Genomic DNA, 20,433 nt, shown 5'->3' with positions numbered 1-20,433 from the left:
TTGTTCACACTTATTAAAGATTCTTTGTGTTTATTTATTTATTATTTCTCCAAATATAAATAGATTTTAATAAATGAGTATCCATTGATTTCTGTAATGACTTTGTCTTGTAAGAGTGATCAAAACCTTACTGTGACACATTACTGTATTTCTTGTATTTTATAATAAACTTCTCATTTTTTCCCCCTTGTCAATCATTGAGAGTTATCAGGAAGGACTGGGAACCTGGAAAAAGGCCAGAGTCTGAGTGGAGCATGGATCTCATAATGAAAAGCAGAGTCTTCTTTCAGCCCTGTGTCTTACCCATCATTAGTCACAATGCAACTTCATTATGTGTTCGAGGAAAGGAAATATCCCAGATTTTATTTAATTTTAGACCATAAATAAAATTGGATTTCCAGCTCATAAAAATTAAGCCCATTCCTTTTATGAAATAGCATTCATAATAGAGGCTTGTGCAGGGTCTCAGAAGCCCAAATTTGTAGTAAAGCGTTGAATAGTAATATAATTATCCAACAGAATCTCACAATTTATTTTTTTTTTGTTCTGGGTTTTTTTGCTTGTTTGCTTTTTGGGCAGAAATCTTTTCTCAGAGATTTGTATAATTTTGACAGTTAGGTTAACCGGCATAACATATTCTAATGTTTTATGTGCTGATGCTCAGATGACTTTGGAGTTGAAAGCCCTGCACCTTCCTGCTCCATCAAACTACGTCCCTTCACAAGTTCCCAGTAGCTTGACATGGCTGGCAGGCACCAAGCTTGCCATCACCAGTGAGGGGCTGCCATGTGGGTAAAAAACCCAAGGGTACTATAAATGGCATCTCCAAAGACAGATGGCATCGTTCCTGTGAACATAGTCACTTTTCTCCTAACCTATGGAGTAGGTTGAGCTTGTCCTGGTTAGGTTTTCTAATTTAAGAGAAAAATAAAGCCCACTTCCTTTAAAAAAAAGTCATATGAAGAATATTTCTCATATGTGTTTACACATATAAACTAATATATAACAATTTGGAAGACTCGATATTTTTTGCCAGAGCAAATTACTATTACTTTGAAAAATGAACTTGGACTCTTCTGTAGTTGCCTAGGTAAAAGTAGTTCATATGATCAAAGGCCTCCTAACAGGCAGAAGTTCTGCTCGTTATGGACAAATGGATTATTTGTTTTATCAATCATAAAAATATAACCAAACCTGTTTATCTTTTATTTTATTTTTATTTTTTGAGACAAAGTCTCACTCTGTTGCCCAAGTTGGAACACAGTGGCGTGATCTCAACTCACTGTGACCTCTGCCTCCTGGGTTCAGACGATTCTCCTGCCTCATCCTTCCAAGTAGCTAGGACTACAGGTGTGTGCCACCACGCCTGGCTAATTTTCGTATTTTTAGTAGAGATGGGGTTTCGCCATAATGGCCAGGCTGGTCTCGAACTCCTGACCTCAAGTGATCCACTCGCCTTGGCCTCCCAAAGTGCCAAACATGGTTTTGTAAAGATGCAACCATGAATTGAATCTGCAGGGCAAAAATATTAAGATATTTAACAAAACAAAGTGTTACCTGGTAGATTGCTTTGTCAAGTTTAAAGAGTTAAGCTTTTCTGCTGCCTTTATAATTGGTTCTATGAGTGAAAGAAAAATTTAAGGTTAGCCAATTGAACTTTTGGAACTCTTCTACAGGACTTAAACACACTGATGTATTTAGAAGATCCAGCTTCTCATTCTGTGGGTCTGTGGTTGGTTGGAGAGCTGTCCCCAAAGAAAAACCAATTGGTGGAACTATTAGGACCCATTGAGGGTGGCTTTGAGAATTTAATATTTTAATTATTCATTCCAAAAATTAGATTAAGTGCACACTCCTTAACTTGCAAATAAAACCAACAAAGTTATAACAACCACAACAGATTTAAACTTGAACCCAGCAATTAGAGAAATGATTCATTAATTTCAAGGACAAATCCAAGTACTATCTATTTGTACAAGTCACAGCATAATTAGTAGTGAGTTAAAGGAAATATAGAAAACCTTGTCATGGCCCATGTGTGTAATGTATAGGTAAAGTAATGGGATGTTCTTACTATGAAGAAGGGTCATTAGTATAATGCTCTGCTCTTGCCTTAATAGGGTCTTCATAAATTAGTATCTTTAGAAGGAGAATGTTTGTTTTTCTATGCTTTACACATAATGGAAAGAAAAGGAAAAGAAATACAGAGGCCCAAAAGGACTTTAGAAGAAAGTTTATAAGAGCTGGGGTATCCAGCAGTTCTTTTTTTCCCCTAAATTTATTATTTTTTAAAATTTCAATAGGTTTTGGGGAAACAGCAGGTGTTTGGTCCAGCAGTTCTTAAAATGTGTCTTGATTGTTCGATGTTTGTTTAAGTTTAAAAAGCAGTTTTAACATTGCTTCTCATCTGCAGGAAAAGCCATTACGTGGGAATTAACACTTTATTATGAAAGAGTAGATGGGAACTACTCATTTTATGTGACAGTCACATCTTGCTTCAAGCCACATACCCTGAACCTTCTAGGCAACAGGAGAGGGGAATGTGTGTCTTAGCAATGTTTGACAGAGAAAAACATGCTTCTCTTTCTTTGAATAGAGAAAAGAGACCTGTAGCTAGTAGGATTTGTTTAATGATTGAAATGGAGCATGGCTTGTGTTTTTATCTTTGAATCCTGTCTGCTGGCCTTAGATATAGAAAGAAAATAGAGCAAGGCCCCAGAAACTGGCACTGTAGGTTGGCCTGATGACAGCACTGCGTCCAGGACTACTAACCAGAGAAGGGCAAACTGATTTATAAGACTTACTTGCTGGCCTACAGACAAGGTAAAATGTCAGCTTTGTTACTCTGCTGTAAAGCTTTGTACTGGACGCAAGTTTGAAATAACATCAGCTGAAACATCAGTGGGTAGGAAACCAACCCATCAAGGACAGATTTATTACAAAATACAAGTTTCCAGTATTTTATGTTTTGAAATTAATACATTATGAGTAACAACTGATTCTGGGGTTTTGTATGTTTCTCTTGGAAATCTTGACATTTTTTAAGGGGTTGGTACACAGTCTTGCTGTCTAGCCTTCTGTCACTGCTGATAGTATCTAATGGGACAAACATCTCCGTACCTTTTCTGACATTTCAAGCTGGTAGCTTGAAATGTCATCTGTTGCTAAGGTAACCCACTGGATGAACACTAGGGGTGGAGAGAATGTTCTTGAGATCCTATGGCGCTTGTTATGATGTAAATCAACACAATTGTTTTGCAATCCTTAGCTATATATATGTATATTACTTGTGAAGCTTTAAATTCTTAATTTTAAAATGTCTTACATTCCTTTTGTAGTTTTAATTTTTGAGGAATATGTTTTCTGGCAGTAAAGAATTTAATATAGAATTAAACTTCTAAGGAAAAGGACTCCTCTCCCTCCAATGATTTGAATTTACTTTACAGTTTAAGTAGGTAAACTCTTATTGAGCACATTCTCTGTTTTAGGTACTACACGTTAAGTAAGAAACAGCAGCTTAAACTCTTCCTTTATTTGTCTGGCAACAATGGCCCTTACACTGGAGCAGAGAATTACACATTTACTCTCACTTCTGGGAAATAGAACATAAGGTTGGATTCAGGTCACTTTCTCTCCCTCAATTATAATTTTCAAGGACAAAAAAGCGTAAATGGAAGCTAACAGCCTACCTTAATGTGCTTCCCAAAGGATTCGGGATTGTAGAAGGTTCTGAAGTCCCATTCCTGGCTTCCCTCCTCTGGGGCTTTTCTCCCCTTAAAACGTAGCACAGGCTGGGTGTGGTGGCTCATGCCTGTAATCTCAGCACTTTGGGAGGCCAAGGAGGGCGGATCATGAGGTCAAGAGATTGAGATCATCCTGGCCAACATGGTGAAACTCCATCTCTACTAAAAATACAAAAATTAGCTGGGTATGGTGGCACACGCCTATGGTCCCAGCTACTTGAGAAGCTGAGGCAGGAGAATTGCTTGAACCCAGGAGGCAGAGGTTAAAAAACAAAAACCACACAACCCTCCCCCAAAAGTAGCAGGATGACCATAGCAGTTTTTTCTTGCATGCAGGAGATTAAAATTGAATTCGAAAATGACAGTAAGCAAGGAATTTCTTCATAATCTTGAAGGAAAAAGTTAAAATGTTGCTATTCTCATAGATTTCTTAATAGGGTTTGAATGCTGGTGGTTGTCCTTGCATTATTTTATCTACAAACTAAACGAAACATTGGTTTGTAGATAAAACATTGGTTTTAAAACTACCAATGTTTGGAAGTTAAAATGCTCATGATTGAAAAAGTTGGGTAAGAGAGATCTGGGGAGGAGAGTGGGGCAGGGAGCCAGAAGAGATGGTATACTCTTAGAGAAATGACCAATTGTGCGTCATGCTGCAAAGTCCCCCTTTACTTGGCCCAGTGACATTTAAGAAGCCTTGTCTTGACTCTCTCAAATACAAGCCTTGGGGTGGGCATGAACCTGTATAATAGAAGCCTCAAAAAATCTTCCATAATCCTACCCTAGGTTTCCACATACCTACTGTCCTCTTCCACACCTATAACTGTAGTTGTTTTTATTTTGCAAGTTTGACATGAGAAGGTATGTGTGCTGTGAGTGGCAACACATCGGGTCAATATCTGGAGGAGAGGAGGGGCCTGAGTGTCAGGCTTGAGCCTGGGTCCTTAGAATTCGCTCAGCTCAGGTTCCTTCTGCTCTTTTTCCCCTCACTGTCATCAATTTGTTGATTTTTTTTAGGTTTTATGTGTGTGTGTGTGTGTGTGTGTGTGTATGTATATATATATATTATTTTTTTTTTTTAGATGAGGTCTCACTGTATTGCCTAGGCTGGTCTCAGACTTCTGGGCTTAAGTGATCCTCTTTCCTCATCCTTCCGAGTAGCTGGGACTATAGGTGTGTGCCACCATGACTGGGTAATTTTTTTTTTTTTTTGTAGAGACGAAGATCTCGCTATGTTGGCCAGGCTGGTCTCCAACTCCTGGGCTCAAGCGATCCTCCTACCTCAGCCTCTGAGTAGCTGGGACTACAGGCACAAGCCACCACATCTAGCTGGTTCTATTTTTTCTTGCCCTCTTTAAAAATCTATTTTGAGCATTTTATTCTTGTATAAATTTTTCTCCATAACTCCCATCTTTCCATCTGCAGTTTATGATAGGAGATACAAGTATATATTGTATTACATGAGTCAATCCCTGATTTTTAAAAAAAGAAGTTCCCAGTTCTTAATGTATATGACTCTCCTATGTTTCTTGTCAAAACATTTAATTTTTATAGTCTTGGTTTTTTGTTGTTGTTGTTGTTGGCTTTAATGTATTTTTTCTTGACAAGTACGTGAGATATGTCGCTGCAGTTGAGGCCAATTCAAGCTATCCTTTGTATAATGGGAGGCATAATGGTTAAGAACTTGAGTTTTGGAGGTAGAAAAATCCTTCATGTTTCAAATCCTTCATGTTTCATATCCTACTTAAGTGAGGCTGGGCAATTGCATAATTATGTCAAGCCTTAGTTTCTGCCCCTATAATATAAGAATAATAATAATACATACATCTAGAATGGCTGTCGGGATGAAATGAGATAAAGCATATAAAGTACTGAATAAATGTTAGCTCTTTACAGAAACAAGGAAGGTAAAATCTTTATCATAGTCACTAACACTGAGTAAGAACAAAGTAAATGTGATACGGTGGTTCATGTCTGTTTTTCATTCATGGATAATCGTTGCCCATCTGTATTCCTGGTTGACTTTTTTCCAGCCTCCTCTCCCTCCTCCAGATATGGCAGCACCTTTTATACTGATCTCTTGTTTGATTTATCCCATTCACCTTCCTTTTCTAGTCTCACCAGAATATTCCTTGTTAATTGTGCCTTACTGAAGGAAAGGATGAAATAATCCATTGAAGCTGTAGATCATAGCCAAAGATGATCGTATTTCTAATATTTTTCAATCTGTGACTTTGGACACAAGACTCTGGCTTCCAGTGCAAGGGCACCGAGTGGACCCTGCCTGGCTGTAGGTGAATGGCCAGTTTCCAGGTTATGTTTGAAGGCAGACTACCAATGCAGACTTCAAAGGGCCATCTGCAAGGCATGGTGAGTCCATACTTTTCCCGCTTGTCAATAATTACATTAGACTGCAATGTGTTTTCATTTGTCTCCCAAACAGAACAGGGTCCCTGGAGAGTCAAGTGGGAAGATGTCTGAGAATTCTAGCTCCCTTGGGGTGTAAGTAGGAGCGAGATCTCGCAGAAGAGTGCCTGCACATGGTAGCCTATCAGCAAATATCTGTTGAGTGAATGAATCTGGACTGGAGTCATAGCTTTGAAGCAACATTAACAAATGAAAGAAAAATGGATACAGGCTGGAAAGAGGAGATATGCCATAATTGCTACTTACAACACCTAATGACTGCCTGCTGCCCGAAGCGTGGGATTACAGCACATTTGTCTTAATAATACATCTGGTATGCTACACTGATGCAATTACAGTGCCCCATAAGCAGGCAGCTAGTTCCTTGCAATTATGCCTTTAAATTGTAACCAGAGGGAAATTGTTATCAAACATACCACATATCTATTTAGTGACTGTTTATTGTATTTTTTGTATTAAAAAGATCAGATAAATATGTAAAACTGCCTAGTCCCCCCAATACTGACTTTTATAGTTCTTGAAAGCCCGGTGCCATTTGTTATTTTCATTACAGCCCCCTGGCAGTCCCAGGTAGTAGGCTAGGAAAAGTGACAGATAACATGTCACTTTTACAGATCAAGTCTAACTTGAAACTTGAGAATGAAATGGTTTTCCATTGAATTCTAGTTATTAGCTGTAGGCTCGGTATGTGTTCAAATCCAGAGCTTTGAATCCTCTGAATCCTTCGTATGCATACATACAGTGTTGTATCTGGGTCTTAATATCTTAAAGTGGTGGCTACATGCATAATTTAGTCTGGAAATGTCCCCGGAATGTGAAGGTCAAAAATTGAGTTGGCATCTTGAAATTCTGATAAAGACTTTTAAAAGTTGCAACTGATTTAATACTCATCCACAAGCTAAAATAAAGGATATCTTGCCAATATGAGATGCAAAATCCAGAAAGTATATTCCGATATTACACATCACTATGTGAATTTTCTGGAATGAATGTGTGTGTGCTGGGTGTTTTCCCAGATTATTTTCAGGTAATCTGTAGCCAGAGGTGGTTGTAATATGAGTGTCTCAACTGTGCTGAAGCACAAAACAAGTTTTAGGGAGCAAAAACCTGCCTTTATGCTTGTTTCAGTCCTCCTCCTCTACCTTTTGGATTTATGATCCAGCCATGCCCACCATGTTGGCCTTGTGCTCTGTGGAATGTCCTGTTTTTATGCCTTTCTTACAAGTGTATTTGTATTTGCAATTCCTATCCTGGACTCACCAACTTCTGATCTCCTGTATAAAAGGCTGATTTGTTTATCTACGCGCCAGAGCTCTGAGTAGGCTGGGTAAATGGAAGGTGCTCTAAAGCACAACCCCTTTGTCATTCTGATTGAGAATCTTGAAAACATCTTAAAGATTGTGTATGATACCCATGCCAAATTCTCTCTTCTACTCTCCATGTAAATTTTTGATAATTTTTTTCATTGTCTATAGTTTTTGTTCATCATTTTGGCATTTTATAAATATCTGTAAATTTTCATATCATGATACATGATGTAGGTTGAATTAATTTAACAAGCAAATCAGTTTTCTTGCAGTCCAGGCAGTTTCCTTACTTCTATTCACACTCTTTGTGTCTAGAGCTACAAAGAATGAACTAAGCCTAGAGCTGTAGTTCATCAGAGAGTGATTTCATGGGCCAGATATTTATAGACAGTCCCTGATTTATTATGGTTTGATTTTGTCATTGTGTAAAAGCTGATGGTGTGAAAGCAATATACATTCAGTAGAAACTATACTTCAAATTTTGAATTTTGACCCTTCCCTGGGCTAGCCATATGCAGTATGATACCCTTGTCATGCTGGACAGTAATGGTGAGCCACGGCTCCCAGTCAGCCAGCCACACAATCACAAGGGTAAACAGCCAATACTCGATGGTGCATACATTGTGTGGCCAGTGGTTTTTGGATATTGTGTTTTATGTGTGGCCATCCCATCTTATCTACAAAACACCCATTTTCAACTTACACTGTTTTCTACTTATGATTGGTTTATTGAGATTTAATTCCATTGTAAGTCAAAGAGTATCTGTATTTTATTTGGAACAAAATTAAGCTAGCTGTATGCGTCTCAAGGGCAGGGACCATACCCATCTTTGTATCCACAGGGCCTGGCAGATAATAATGGTCTCATTTAATGTTTGTCTACTGAATGACATAGATGAACAAATTGAGACCTGTATGAATACATATGTGACTTTGGACATCAGAATAGAATTATTTTAATGAGTTGAATTTAATGTGAATTAAAAAAATTTTTTTAGTCTTCTAAAAATGTATTGTGTTGAATACATTTCAATGGTTCCACTCAGGTGTTGTGAAATACTACTTAGCCCTAAAAAATATAAGTACTTCTGAATTCACTTATATTTAAAATGCTATTTGCTTCTAAATGATTGTATCCATAACATTTTAGCTTTAATATTTTGCTAAATGTTTAAGCTCTTTCCTGGTCTAGCAGTAAGAAATGTAGATTAAAAATAACTTGTAAAACTCACAGAATGCTCTTTTTGTTGTTCTTTGGTAAAATCTTACATCTAATAGGTCTTAATTAAGAGCTGACTGGGTAGGCCATGTTATAAAAGGAAGAAATATAAAAGATTGTATTTTGCTAACCACTTATTTATTTAAATTAGCAGAGCCCAACTCTGGCTTTGCATTGGATTCACTTGAGAATCTCTGGAAAAGTGTGATGCTTTGGCCCTGCCAGAGAAATTCTGTTTTAATTTTTCTGGAGAGGACCTTGAACATCAGTCTTATTAAAAAATAATAAAATAAGCTAAATAATTAACCAAGTTCTCCTGAACTCACAATCACTACTAAAGGAAATGTAAATTATTACTACCACTTTGGAAAACACAGCAGCATTATCTAATACCTTTAGATAAATGAATATCTCATAGCAAATCCATTCCACAGCAGTTCTTTTCCTACCTATAAACCCTAGCAAGAAAACATGCTGGTATGGTTTGGCTGTGTCCCCACCCAAATCTCATCTTGAATGGTAACTCCCACAATTCCCGCATATCATGGGAGAAACTGGTGGGAGGTGATTGAATTATGGGGATGAGTCTTTCCCACACTGTTCTTGTGATAGTGAATGAGTCTCATGAGATCTGATGGTTTTTAAAATGTGAGTTTCCCTGCGCAAGCTCTCTCTTTCTTGTTGCCGCCACGTAAGAAGTGCCTTTCGCCTTCTGCAATGATTGTGAGGCCTCCTTAGCCATGTGGAACTGTAAGTTCCAGTCTTGGGTATGTCTTTATTAGCAGCATGAATATTGACTAATACAGTAAATTGGTACCAGTAGAGTGGGGTGTTGCTGAACAGATACCCAAAAATGTAGAAGCGACTTTGGCACTGGGTAGCAGGCAAGGGTTGAAACAGTTTGGAGGACTCAGAAGAATACAGGAAAATGTGCAAAAGTTTGGAACTTCCTAGAGACTTGTTGAATGCCCAGAATGCTGACAGCAATATGGACAATAAAGTCCAGACTGAAGTAGTCTCAGAAGGAGGATCTTGTTGAGAGCTGGAACAAAAATAACTCTTGTTATGTTTTAGCAAAGAGACTTGGCAGCATTTTTCTCCTGTCCTAGAGATTTGTGGAATTTGGACTTGAGAGACATGATTTAGGGCATCTGGCAGAAGAAATTTCTAAGCAGCAAAGCATTCAAGAGGTGACTTGGGTGCTGTTAAAGGCATTCAGTTTTAAAAGGGAAGCAGAGCATAAAAGTTTAGAAAATTTGCAGCCTGACAACATGATAGAAAAGAAAATCCCATTTTCTGGGGAGAAATTCAAGCTGGCTGCAGAAATTTGCATAAGTAACAAGGAGCTGAATGTTAATCCCCAAGACAATGGGGAAAATGTCTCCAGGGTGTGTCAGAGGTCTTCATGGCAGCCCCTCCTTTCACAGGCCCAGAGGCCTAGGAGAAAATGGTTTCATGGGCTGGGCCCAGGGACCCCATGCTGTGTGCAGCTTAGGGACTTGGTGCCCTGCATCCCAGCCACTCCAGCCATAGCTGAAAGGACCCAATATAGAACTCGGGCTTTTGCTTCCAAAGGTGCACGCCTCAAGCCTTGGCAGCTTCCATGTGGTGATGAGCTTACAAGTACACAGAAGTCAAGAATTGAGGTTGCGGAACCTCGGCCTAGATTTCGGAGGGTGTATGGAAATGCCTGGATGTCCATGGCAGAAGTTTCCTGCAGAGGTGGAGGTCTCATGGAGAACCTCTGCTAGGGCAGTGTGGAAGGGAAATGTGGGGTGGGACCCCCTACACAGAGTCCCTACTTGGGTACTGCCTAGTGGAGCTATGAGAAGAGGGCTACCATCCTCCAGATCTCAGAATGGTAGGTCCACTGACAGCTTGCACTGTGCACTTGGAAAAGCCATAGACACTCAACACCAGCCCACAAAGGCAGCCAGGAGGGAAGCTGTACACTGCAAAGCCACAGCGGCAGAGCTGCCTGAGACCATGGGAATCCACTTCTTGCATCAGTGTGATCTGAATGTAAGACATCGAGTCAAAGGAGATCATTTTTGGAGCTTTAAGATTTGACTGCCATGCTGAATTTTGGAATTGCGTAGGGCCTGTAGCCTCTTTGTTCTGGCCAATTTCTCCCATTTGGAATGGGTGTATTTACCCAATGCCTATACCCACATTGTATCTAGGAAGCAACTAACTTGCTTTTGATTTTATAGGATCATAGGTGGAAGGGACTTGCCTTGTCTCAGATGAGACTTTGGACTTTGGACTTTTGAGTTAATGTTGAAATGAGTTAAGATTTTGGGGGTCTGTTGGGAAGGCATGATTGGTTTTAAAATGTTGGGAAGGCATGAAATGTTTTAAAATGTGATTTGGGAGGGGTCAGGGGTGGAATAATATGATTTGGCTGTGTCCCCACCCAGATCTCATCTTGAATTGTGACTCCTACAATTCCCATGTGTTGTGGGAGGAACCTGGTGAGAGGTAATTGAATTATGGGGATGGGTCTTTCCTGCACTGTTCTCATGATTGTAAATGAATCTCACAACAGCTGGTGGTTTTCAGTATGGGAGTTTCCCTGCACAAGCTCTCTCTCTTGCTGCTGCCATGTAAGAAGTGTCTTTTGTCTTCTACCATGACTGTTGGGCCTCCCTAGCCATGTGGAACTGCAAGTCCATTAAACCTCTTTCTTTTGTAAATTGCCCAGTCTCAGATATGTCTTTAACAGTCCATGAAAACAGACTGATACACATGCAAACATCAGAAAAAATATTTTACCTAGTGTCTGTATGTGTGCATATATATGTGTGTGTGTGTGTGTGAGAGAGAGAGAGAGAGGTAGAGGGAGACAGAGACAGATAAACAGAGAGTATACTCATACCAGTGGACCCCAGGAGTACAAATACCCTTCTTCCTTTCCTAGTCACATTCTTCCCTTTTTCCTAAGCGGTATTATGCTGACTTTCATAGTGGCCATTTCCTTGCTTTTCTTTACGGTTTTATTACTTATGAATATGTGCCTAAGTAATAATTTTCATGTTTACTCTTTTTGAACTTCATATTAATTGAAACATATCCTGTGTATTTTGTGACTTGATTTTTCCCCTGTGACATTATATTTATTACTTCCTTCTGTGTTAATATGTAACTCATTTTGATTGTTAGAATGTTATTGTATTATTACACTGCAATTTATTCCATTGATGAACATTTAGATTGCTTTGAATTTTGACCATTTACATTTTTTTTGCATGTTTTCTTGCTAGGGTTTATAGGTAGAAATGGAATTGTTGTGGAATGAATTTGCTCTGAGACATTAGTTCCTCTAACTTTATTAGATAATGCTGCTGTTTTCCAAAGTGGTCGTAACAATTTACATTTTCTCTAGCAGTGACTGTGAGTTCTAGAGGCCGTGGTTAATTATTTAAAATATTTAATTATTTTTTAATAGTCTTTTTAAGAACAGTTTGTTCATGGCAAATTCAAGTCAAAGGTACAGATATTTCCCATATATTCCCTTCCACTACACATGCATAGCTTCCCCTATTATCAATACTCCCCACAGAGTGGCACATTTGATTATGATTGATTAGCCTACATTTGAGACGTGACTTTTGTTGTTTTTGAGACAGAGTCTCACTCTTGTCACCCAGGCTGGAGTCCAGTGGCATGATCTCAGCTCACTGCAACCTCTGCCTCCTGGGTTCAAGCAATTCTCCTGCCTCAGCCTCCTCAGTAGTTGGAATTACAGGCACCTGCCACCATGCCCGGCTAATTTTCGTATTTTTAGTAGAGACAGGGTTTCTCCATGTTGGTCAGATTGGTCTCAAGCTCCTGACCTCAGGTAATCCACCTGCCTCCACCTCCCAAAGTGCTGGAATTACAGATGTGAGCCACCATGCCCAGCCGAGAGGTGAATTTAGTTTTTAATTTCCCAAGCTAAGCCTTCAGCTAATTGAAAGGTATGGCCAGGCCTTGTGTAGATATGATAATGGTTCCAAATTGACCAGTAACAAAACCAGTTTCCTTTAGTAACACTCAAACTGTCTGGCCTTCCTTGCCCTTGTGCTTTAGATGCATGAAAGCTCTCTTCACCTGTGCTGTTTTTGCAGATAGTAACCATAGAGTTAGGACAGGATTGAATACTCTAAGGAACCTTGGATCTTTATTGTGACAGACTCATTTCATGGGCAAAGAAGCCAATGCCCAGCAGAGTGAGAAGCATGAACTCTGCACTCTCTTCCTACCTGGAGCCGATGGCCCCCTGTTATACAGTAAGGAATGGTTTATTGAATGGCACAGCCTGTTCAGTTCCTTTTTGTGTCTCCGTGGTCACACTTTCATGATGTTATAGGTCATACCTTTTAATGTTTGCCATTAGAGCAGTTATTAGTAATTCTGCTTTGGTTACATTAGTTCAAATAACTCCTGGCACCAACCAAACAGGAAGAGACATTTATTTAGTTAAAGAAATTATTTTAAACACTCCCATCTCTGCCAAATTATATAACCTCTTTCAACAGTTTGTTTTCCTGGCTGCTGTTAAGAAATCTGAAACTCTATAACAAGCGGAATTATTTATATATGTCATGATGCTTCCTATTTCAAGCTGTTTGCCTTACTCTGGACTCTGAACTCTCATACTGAATGAGAAGGCTCTCTCTTACAACATTTTGGTCAGTTTTTATTTGTTTTCTTTAAACATCAGAAGATCCTCTCTTCCCCTGCCTTCCCTCCTCTCACCCCCCCAGGAAATGGGTAGATTCTCAACAGTGAGCCATTCAGTTCCACATGCTTACTGTTCTCTCCCATTGAACACGTTGTGAGGATGGAGCCAGGAGAGAAGAGGGAGCTGGATTGGCAGAACAGGCTTGGAGAGCTCTCCTGGTAGACGAAACGCATCTGCCCACACTCACACTGTCGGTCAGGTTGAATACAGTGAATTACACTCCAGGTTTAATGGTATTTAGGGCATTGTACCAGACACTGCCAAGTGTTACTTTAATTGATCCCATGCTTCGGTTTACCAATGGTATAATTTGAATAGGGAACACAGACAGTTTAGATGTTCCCTTTTGATCATTTTTTGGGAGGGGAAAGAAAATTACAATCCATACAACCATGGGATATTTCTCACTATATTCAGATTGGGAAATGTGTCTTAGAAATTCTATCCCGGCCAGGTGTGGTGGCTCACGCCTGTAATCCCAGCACTTTGGGAGGCCAAGGTGGGTGGATCACCTGAGGTCAGGAGTTCGAGACCAGATTGTCCAACATGGTGAAACCCTGTCTCTACTAAAAATACAAAAATTAGCTGGGCATGGTGGTGCATGCCTGTAATCCCAGCTACTCAGGAGGCTTAGGCAGGAGAATCACTTCAAACTGGGAGGCAGAGGTTGCAGTGAGCCGAGATTGCGCCACTGCACTCCAGCCTGGGCAACAGCGTGAGACTCTGTCTCAAAAAAAAAAAAAGGAAAAGAAAAAGATAAAGGCCATCCTAGTATGCCTGGTTAGATCTCACACTGACAGGTTGTCCCGTGTTGGGGAGTACACATGCTCATATGTGTGCATATGTATATTTTCTACCTGATCCCAACAAATCTCTTCCTGGTTATTATTTAAAAAGGAAGAAAAATGCAAATATTATCAAACATACTCTGCTGTGAATCTAAAAACTAAAACATAACTTTTTAATCAAATGAGTATAATGGTCAAAAAGCTAAAGGATAAAATAGATAAGTTCTTTAATAGCTAATATAGTTCTTTATAAATATAAATTTTTATAAAGCTGAAGATATCAAGTATATTAAACAGTGTTTGGCAGGAGTGTACTGCGTTGTCTGTTTCTAGATATTTTGGTATTTTGAATGTTATTTTACTGGTGGATGTGTTCCATGTCACACAGACAATTGATAGAGCAAATTTACTGAGAAGTTGGTGGCATTTCACTGTGAGGAGTTCATTTACATATTTTAAGTATAATGCCTTACATTCATTGATCTAGATATAGAAATTACAATATAAACAATTAAAAATGTAAACTAAGCCTCTTTTTTTTTTTTTTTGCATTCATTTATGGTGGAGTGTTTCCTTCTAATTGTTTCAAATTAGAGCTTTGTAGAAACCTGGCTTCCTCAGTATCATCATTACCACAGACTATTGCCTGCATGGTATGGGAGAATATCAGCTCCACAAGGCCTTAGTGGTTTCTTGAACGGGGTCCAGTGAGATGGGAATTTATCTTGGAGTTTGGGTTAATGAGGGTCTTTTTTTCGAGACAGAGCCTCACTTTGTGGCCCAGGCTGGAGTGCATTGTTGCAGTTTCCGCTCACTGCAACCTCTGCCTTGTGGGCTCAATCCTCCTACCTCAGCCTGCTGATTAGCTGGGACTACAGGCAAGTGCCACCATGCCTATTTAATTTTTGTATTTTCTGTAGAGAGTGGGTTTCGCCATGTTTGCCAGGCTGGTCTTGAGCTCCTGAGCTCAAGTGATCCTTCCACTTTGGCCTCCCAAAGTGCTGGGATTACAGGCATGAGCCACCACGCCTGGCCTTATAAGGGCCTTTTAATGTTGGGGATGCTGGGGGGCCAGGGATGGTGGACAGGGAAGGAGCTTGATGAGGACTTGAGAAGGACCATAATGTAGTTTAGGATCGGCTTTAGGGTTTAAACTGCCTTTTGTTGGTTCCTACTGAAGAATTGGTTAGTCTTGCGGAAGGCTCCTGTAATGGGCAATCATTCAATTGCCTGGGCTAGCGGCTTCTGGAATAGTAAAAGTGTGCTAATGAAGATAGTGGAATAGTAAAATAGTGTTAATATGGACAGGAAACTGGTCATTTTGTCCTCAGTGTCCATTTTAAAGTGAACAATTCAGTGCACAGACTATTCAAACTAAGTAATTTAAATATACACAAATCGTAGAGATTTTAACAGCCAATTGCCATTTAACCCCACAAATGCTAAATGGCTTTAGTTTGCTAGATACTATGCTAGGTATTGGCAATAAAATACCTCAAGGACCCCTCCACCTGGGAGGTGATAATGGAGAGAGGCAAATACCACGGTGGAGCTGACGCACACGGACGGACCAAGGGCCCTCTGTGTAGGGGCCTTACGGGCCAAGCTTTCTGAGCTGAGCATCGGGGTGGCTTTGACAACGTTGACATAATCTCAGGAATTTAGTAGATGGGTAAAAGCACTGCTGTGAGGTTTGAGAACGTCCCGCATGAAGCCATATCTGTCACAGCTTCTCATCAGGGGAGGAGCAGCTCTGAGGACAAAGGGCAGAAACGGAGGCCTCTACAGTCTTGGCCTCTAAAAGCCTCCCTGCCTGAGCAGTAGGATCTCCTCAAAGAATATTTTGCCTATCAACAGGTATCTGTCTCCAAAGGACCGTCCTTTCCTAGAACCTGCTTCCCTAGGTGACTGCACTGCATGTCTAGTGAAAGATGATGTGCATGTGTACTGAAGTGGGTGGAAAGAACACTCTAGCTGTGCTGAGCAGACCTGGCCCCAGCACCTGCTGGCTACCTGGCCATTCACAAACCCCTTGACCTCTCCAAATTTGTGAAATGAGGTATAGTGATTAGGTGCCATTGTTAGTTTCTTCCAACTCTGACATCTTTATTATGTCTAAATACATTGTCTCTTTGATAAAATGTGTAAAACAAATTTTGTAAATGGAGAAACTAATACGGTATGTGTTTTTTCCTCTTCAGTATCTTCTCACAGAGAATCTCTTCTACACCTGGCTATGAGATGGGGCCTAGCTAAGCTTTCCCAGTTCTTCTTGTGTCTCCCAGGGGGAGTCCAGGCCTTGGCTTTACCCAACGAAGAGGGTGCCACACCATTAGACTTAGCTTTACGTGGCGGACACTCCAAGCTGGCAGAAGATGTCACAAAGTGAGTTTAGCTACTTGATAGTCTCTCTCTTAATCTGTTTTTGTAAAGTCAGCCAAGCATTATAGAAAAATGGAAATAACCAAACCACAAGCTAATGTTGTTTATGTTTTACTGTTATCTCTCGTGTATACAGTACAGATCACATATATATAGATTACATAAACAGATTTACTGATATAGTTGGTGTTAATGTTTCATGAGGGAGAGACAGGAAGAAAGGTCTCAAAAGGCTCTGAAAGGAGTGATAATAAAAGAAAGTTGGGGAACACTAGCATTTAGGTTTCAGCCTAAATGTCACCCCTTCTGTGTTATTCTCTTTGATGATTATGATTAATTCACAATGTTAAGATGAGTAACATGATGACTACTACACAGTATTAATGCTTTATAATTAATATATGCGATCATTTGTTTCATATATATTTCTTTCCTTAATCATTTGAGGACTGGGACTATTTCTCTTTTACCCACTGCAATACTTCCAGTACAATGTCCAGCACATACTATTTGTCAAAAGGATATAAATTTTTTTGAATCAGTGAATAACAGACAAATGCTATGGTAAGATTTAGCCAATATAGTGGTCATTATGGTCTAGTGAAATAATGTAAAGGAAATGATTTATAAACTATGATGTTCTCTGTGTTAATGATGGTATCAACACTTCCAAGGAATAATGAGTATATTGTTGGTTACTTAGAATGGTTCAGGTCAATCATTATTCTTAGTTTATGAAAGAAGGATTCATATATAGTGATTTTCTTAAGTGGTCAAAAGCAAAAGTATAAATGGGAAAGTGCATTGAAAATTACAACATGCTACATAAATATTAGCCATTGTTAGAGTAAATGCTACATAAATATTAAATGTTATTAGAGTATTGTTACCTGGCATGTCCAAATGGACTGGCTTTTCTTGTTTGGCTCATGGAACTCGAGGTAATTAATTTATGGTTATGTGGTTCCTAAGTCGACATTAGAGTAGAAATCAGAGCTTTTTGTTTATTTACCTTTTCTCATTTGGTCAAATTACCATCAACCAAGGGGTAAGCCTATCCAGAGGGAATTGCCCTTTTCCTTGGCTTAACTTGACCTCACTTCCTTGGCTAAATAGGGCAAGGCAAGAACACTTCCTTTGACTCATTCATTGTGAACAGTCCTGTGTTCCACTGAGGTTCTGCAAGCAGACTTCATCTGTTGGTAGCTTTGTATCTTTTTACTGTGTCCAAGACGATAAGGTATGTGTTTTAAAAGTTTCCAGGTCTAATAAATCCATTCATGGATAGGCTTAGAAGTAGACTGTAAGCTAAATTCTGGTGATATGATGGAGCTTCCATATTCTAAATTAACAACAATGATCTTATTGCTCAGGTTCAGAGACCATTCATCTCAGTGGCTTGTTGTTGGCATGGGGAGTTGTTTTCTGGAAACTTCTGGAGTCCTTGCCAGTAATGAGTGTCAAGAGTTTGGAGAGGTTCCCCAAGACTTAGAGTACAACTGTTCTCTATGGATCTCTTTTTGACACTCCATCTGATGGAGATAACATTTACTTCATTGGAAATATATGATATTTTTGTAAAGCAAACCTTCATTAACAAAATTAAGTCATATTGAAAGAGGAAAGGGACATAGAGCTAGTTCTGTGAATCGAGGAATCTGGGAACAGTCTGGTGGGATGTTACTTGCTGAGGTGGGCTGTAATCCAAGAACATTAATATTTCCCCCCTGATATTTATTTACTGTTACTATTACAGGACTGTATAAGCCATCCAGAATATTGTGATACTAACCATGAAGCCTTCATATAATTTACAAATGTACAAATGTTCTTAGCCAAGATGTAAAAGAAAATAAGTGTATATTTAAGAATTTAAGTTGGAAATATCTTTCCTTTGTGTACAAGTGTATTCACAAAAACAACATAATCAAATGTATTTATGTTTTAATTTGCATAAGAGAGGATTTACAACAGTGGTACCAGTTTGTTATGAATATCTCACTTGTTTATAACATCCAAACCTCACCACGTTCCCTAGAGATCATATCTGTTTTCCACTGTAATCACCTAATAAACCATTGGCTGCCAGCTAATTTGTTCTATTACAGGTAGCCCCATTGAAGTGAGAGGCATCTTTTCAGACTAAAAGGAGAATGAAATGTTGAAGTAAAGTACTATGTTTAAAAATCAGTACTGTTTCATTCTTTAAGTAAACCATTAAAGTGTGTAGTATATGTCAATGGTTTTCAATAGACTCCTTCTCTAGGTGGAAAAAGAAAGATGGCTTTATTAGTATCTGTTTTCATGATCTTATGTATTTATTGGACATAGGTGACTTTCAAGGATCATTTTGCTAGTTGGGTTTGTAAGATCAGGGGCAGTGATCCTAAGTGCTGGAATCTGGGACTGGTGTCTTTGAAGCTCTGTGTGGGTTTTGATTTGTGTTGTTTCAGTTTTCAGGGCAGATGGTCCCCAAGCTTCTCCCGAGTGCAGCTCAGTGAAGAAGCCTCCTTGCATTACGTTCACTCATCAGAAACGCTGACCCTGACCCTTAACCACACAGCCCAGCATTTGTTGGAGGCAGATATTAAACTCTTCCGGAAATACTTTTGGGATAGAGCCTTTCTTGTCAAGGTTTGTGCACAGTGATCCTGGTATACAATAATGTACGCTTGAGAGAATGCAGGCATCAGTTTCTTGTTATGAGAATAATGTTTTTTATGGGTAGCACTTTCTTTTTTGTAACGAAACCTTGGGGGACATGAAATTGTAAACTGCATTAGATCAGTAGAATGAAGAATATTGTATGTTTTAGCAGTAGAAAAATAGTAGTTTGTATAATATTTTCATTTTCTTTTCTGAGCCAATCCTTTCCATGATTGGGCTTTAATATTTTAATACTGGATGTTTTCTCTTATTGATTGTATTATAATTATTATCTAAAGCAGTTATATTTAGGGCTATCTTACATGTATAGTATCTACTCCTGGGCTTTCATATTGCTCAAATGTAGTCAAGCATTTGTTCCAGTGTACAGATTCTTCTTGAATGGAAACAGGTAAAAACCTAGTCCTTTTCCAAAGAGGTTTTCCCCTTCCCATCATGGTCCAACCCCGCCTTTGAGTGCTTTCATGGCATTCTCATCTCAGGGTTTAAAACAGTTCACCTTTATCTCTCTTTTTTTGATAGACTTTGAAAGAATATTAAGAATAATTTCTGTCTTTTAATTATGATTAATCAAGATGTTATTCTGAGTCAATCTAGTTCATAGTGCTCCAGGGTCTAATGGATACACTAGGTCCTGTGGCCTCCTGTGTTCTCAAGCACATTCCTTCACAAGGCACAGGTCTCATGACTATTTAGGTTTTACAGAGTAAAAAGTCAGCTTAGAAAAGCGATATTATCATTGACCACAGTTTCAGCTTTTGTAGAATATTTGCTTCAGATAGTTGAAATAACGAGTTAGCCAAAAACATTATGCACCAAACAAAGATTATTATTGGCTTACTCCATATAGAGTTTTATTTAAACAATTAAAATGAAACATGGTCTTCAGAGTATGATTGTTATCTCTTTTCTGGGTTTTAGGGAATTTGGTTTATAATTTTCTGATGTACATTATCACATACAGTATATACAGAATGAGGGTCTTTAACTTTAAAGATGCTTGCCATTTAAAGCTGCTCAAGCCTTCAGCCATCACTGTGGTTTCTTACCAAAGCACCAAGCGGTGGTTACTCCAGCTGGGCAGATGCACGGAGACAGAGCTCAGCCAAGTGCCTGTCCTCAGAAGCGATGCTCAGATGGCAGCATGGCACTTGTGACTATCCTGAAAAGAACG

General features: G+C 39.2%; 1 protein-coding gene across 2 annotated transcripts in view; it reads left to right on the top strand.

Moving 5' to 3' along the window:
* The window catches only part of ARHGEF28 (Rho guanine nucleotide exchange factor 28), a 319,529-nt gene that overhangs the window by 131,858 nt on the left and 167,238 nt on the right, over positions 1–20,433 (top strand). For both annotated transcript variants that reach the window (XM_032278477.1, XM_032278468.1), the window contains exons 5-6: positions 16,412–16,595; positions 19,046–19,226. In XM_032278477.1, coding sequence (XP_032134368.1) covers positions 16,412–16,595; positions 19,046–19,226 — 365 coding nt within the window. The remainder of the gene's footprint in view (positions 1–16,411; positions 16,596–19,045; positions 19,227–20,433) is intronic.

This window comes from Sapajus apella, unplaced genomic scaffold (assembly GCF_009761245.1).
Source record: "Sapajus apella isolate SASKATOON/1434 unplaced genomic scaffold, GSC_monkey_1.0 scaffold1, whole genome shotgun sequence".
NCBI lineage: Eukaryota > Metazoa > Chordata > Mammalia > Primates > Cebidae > Sapajus > Sapajus apella.
Note: the sequence above shows the minus strand (reverse complement) of the source record. Positions and strands in the feature narration are given on the sequence as shown.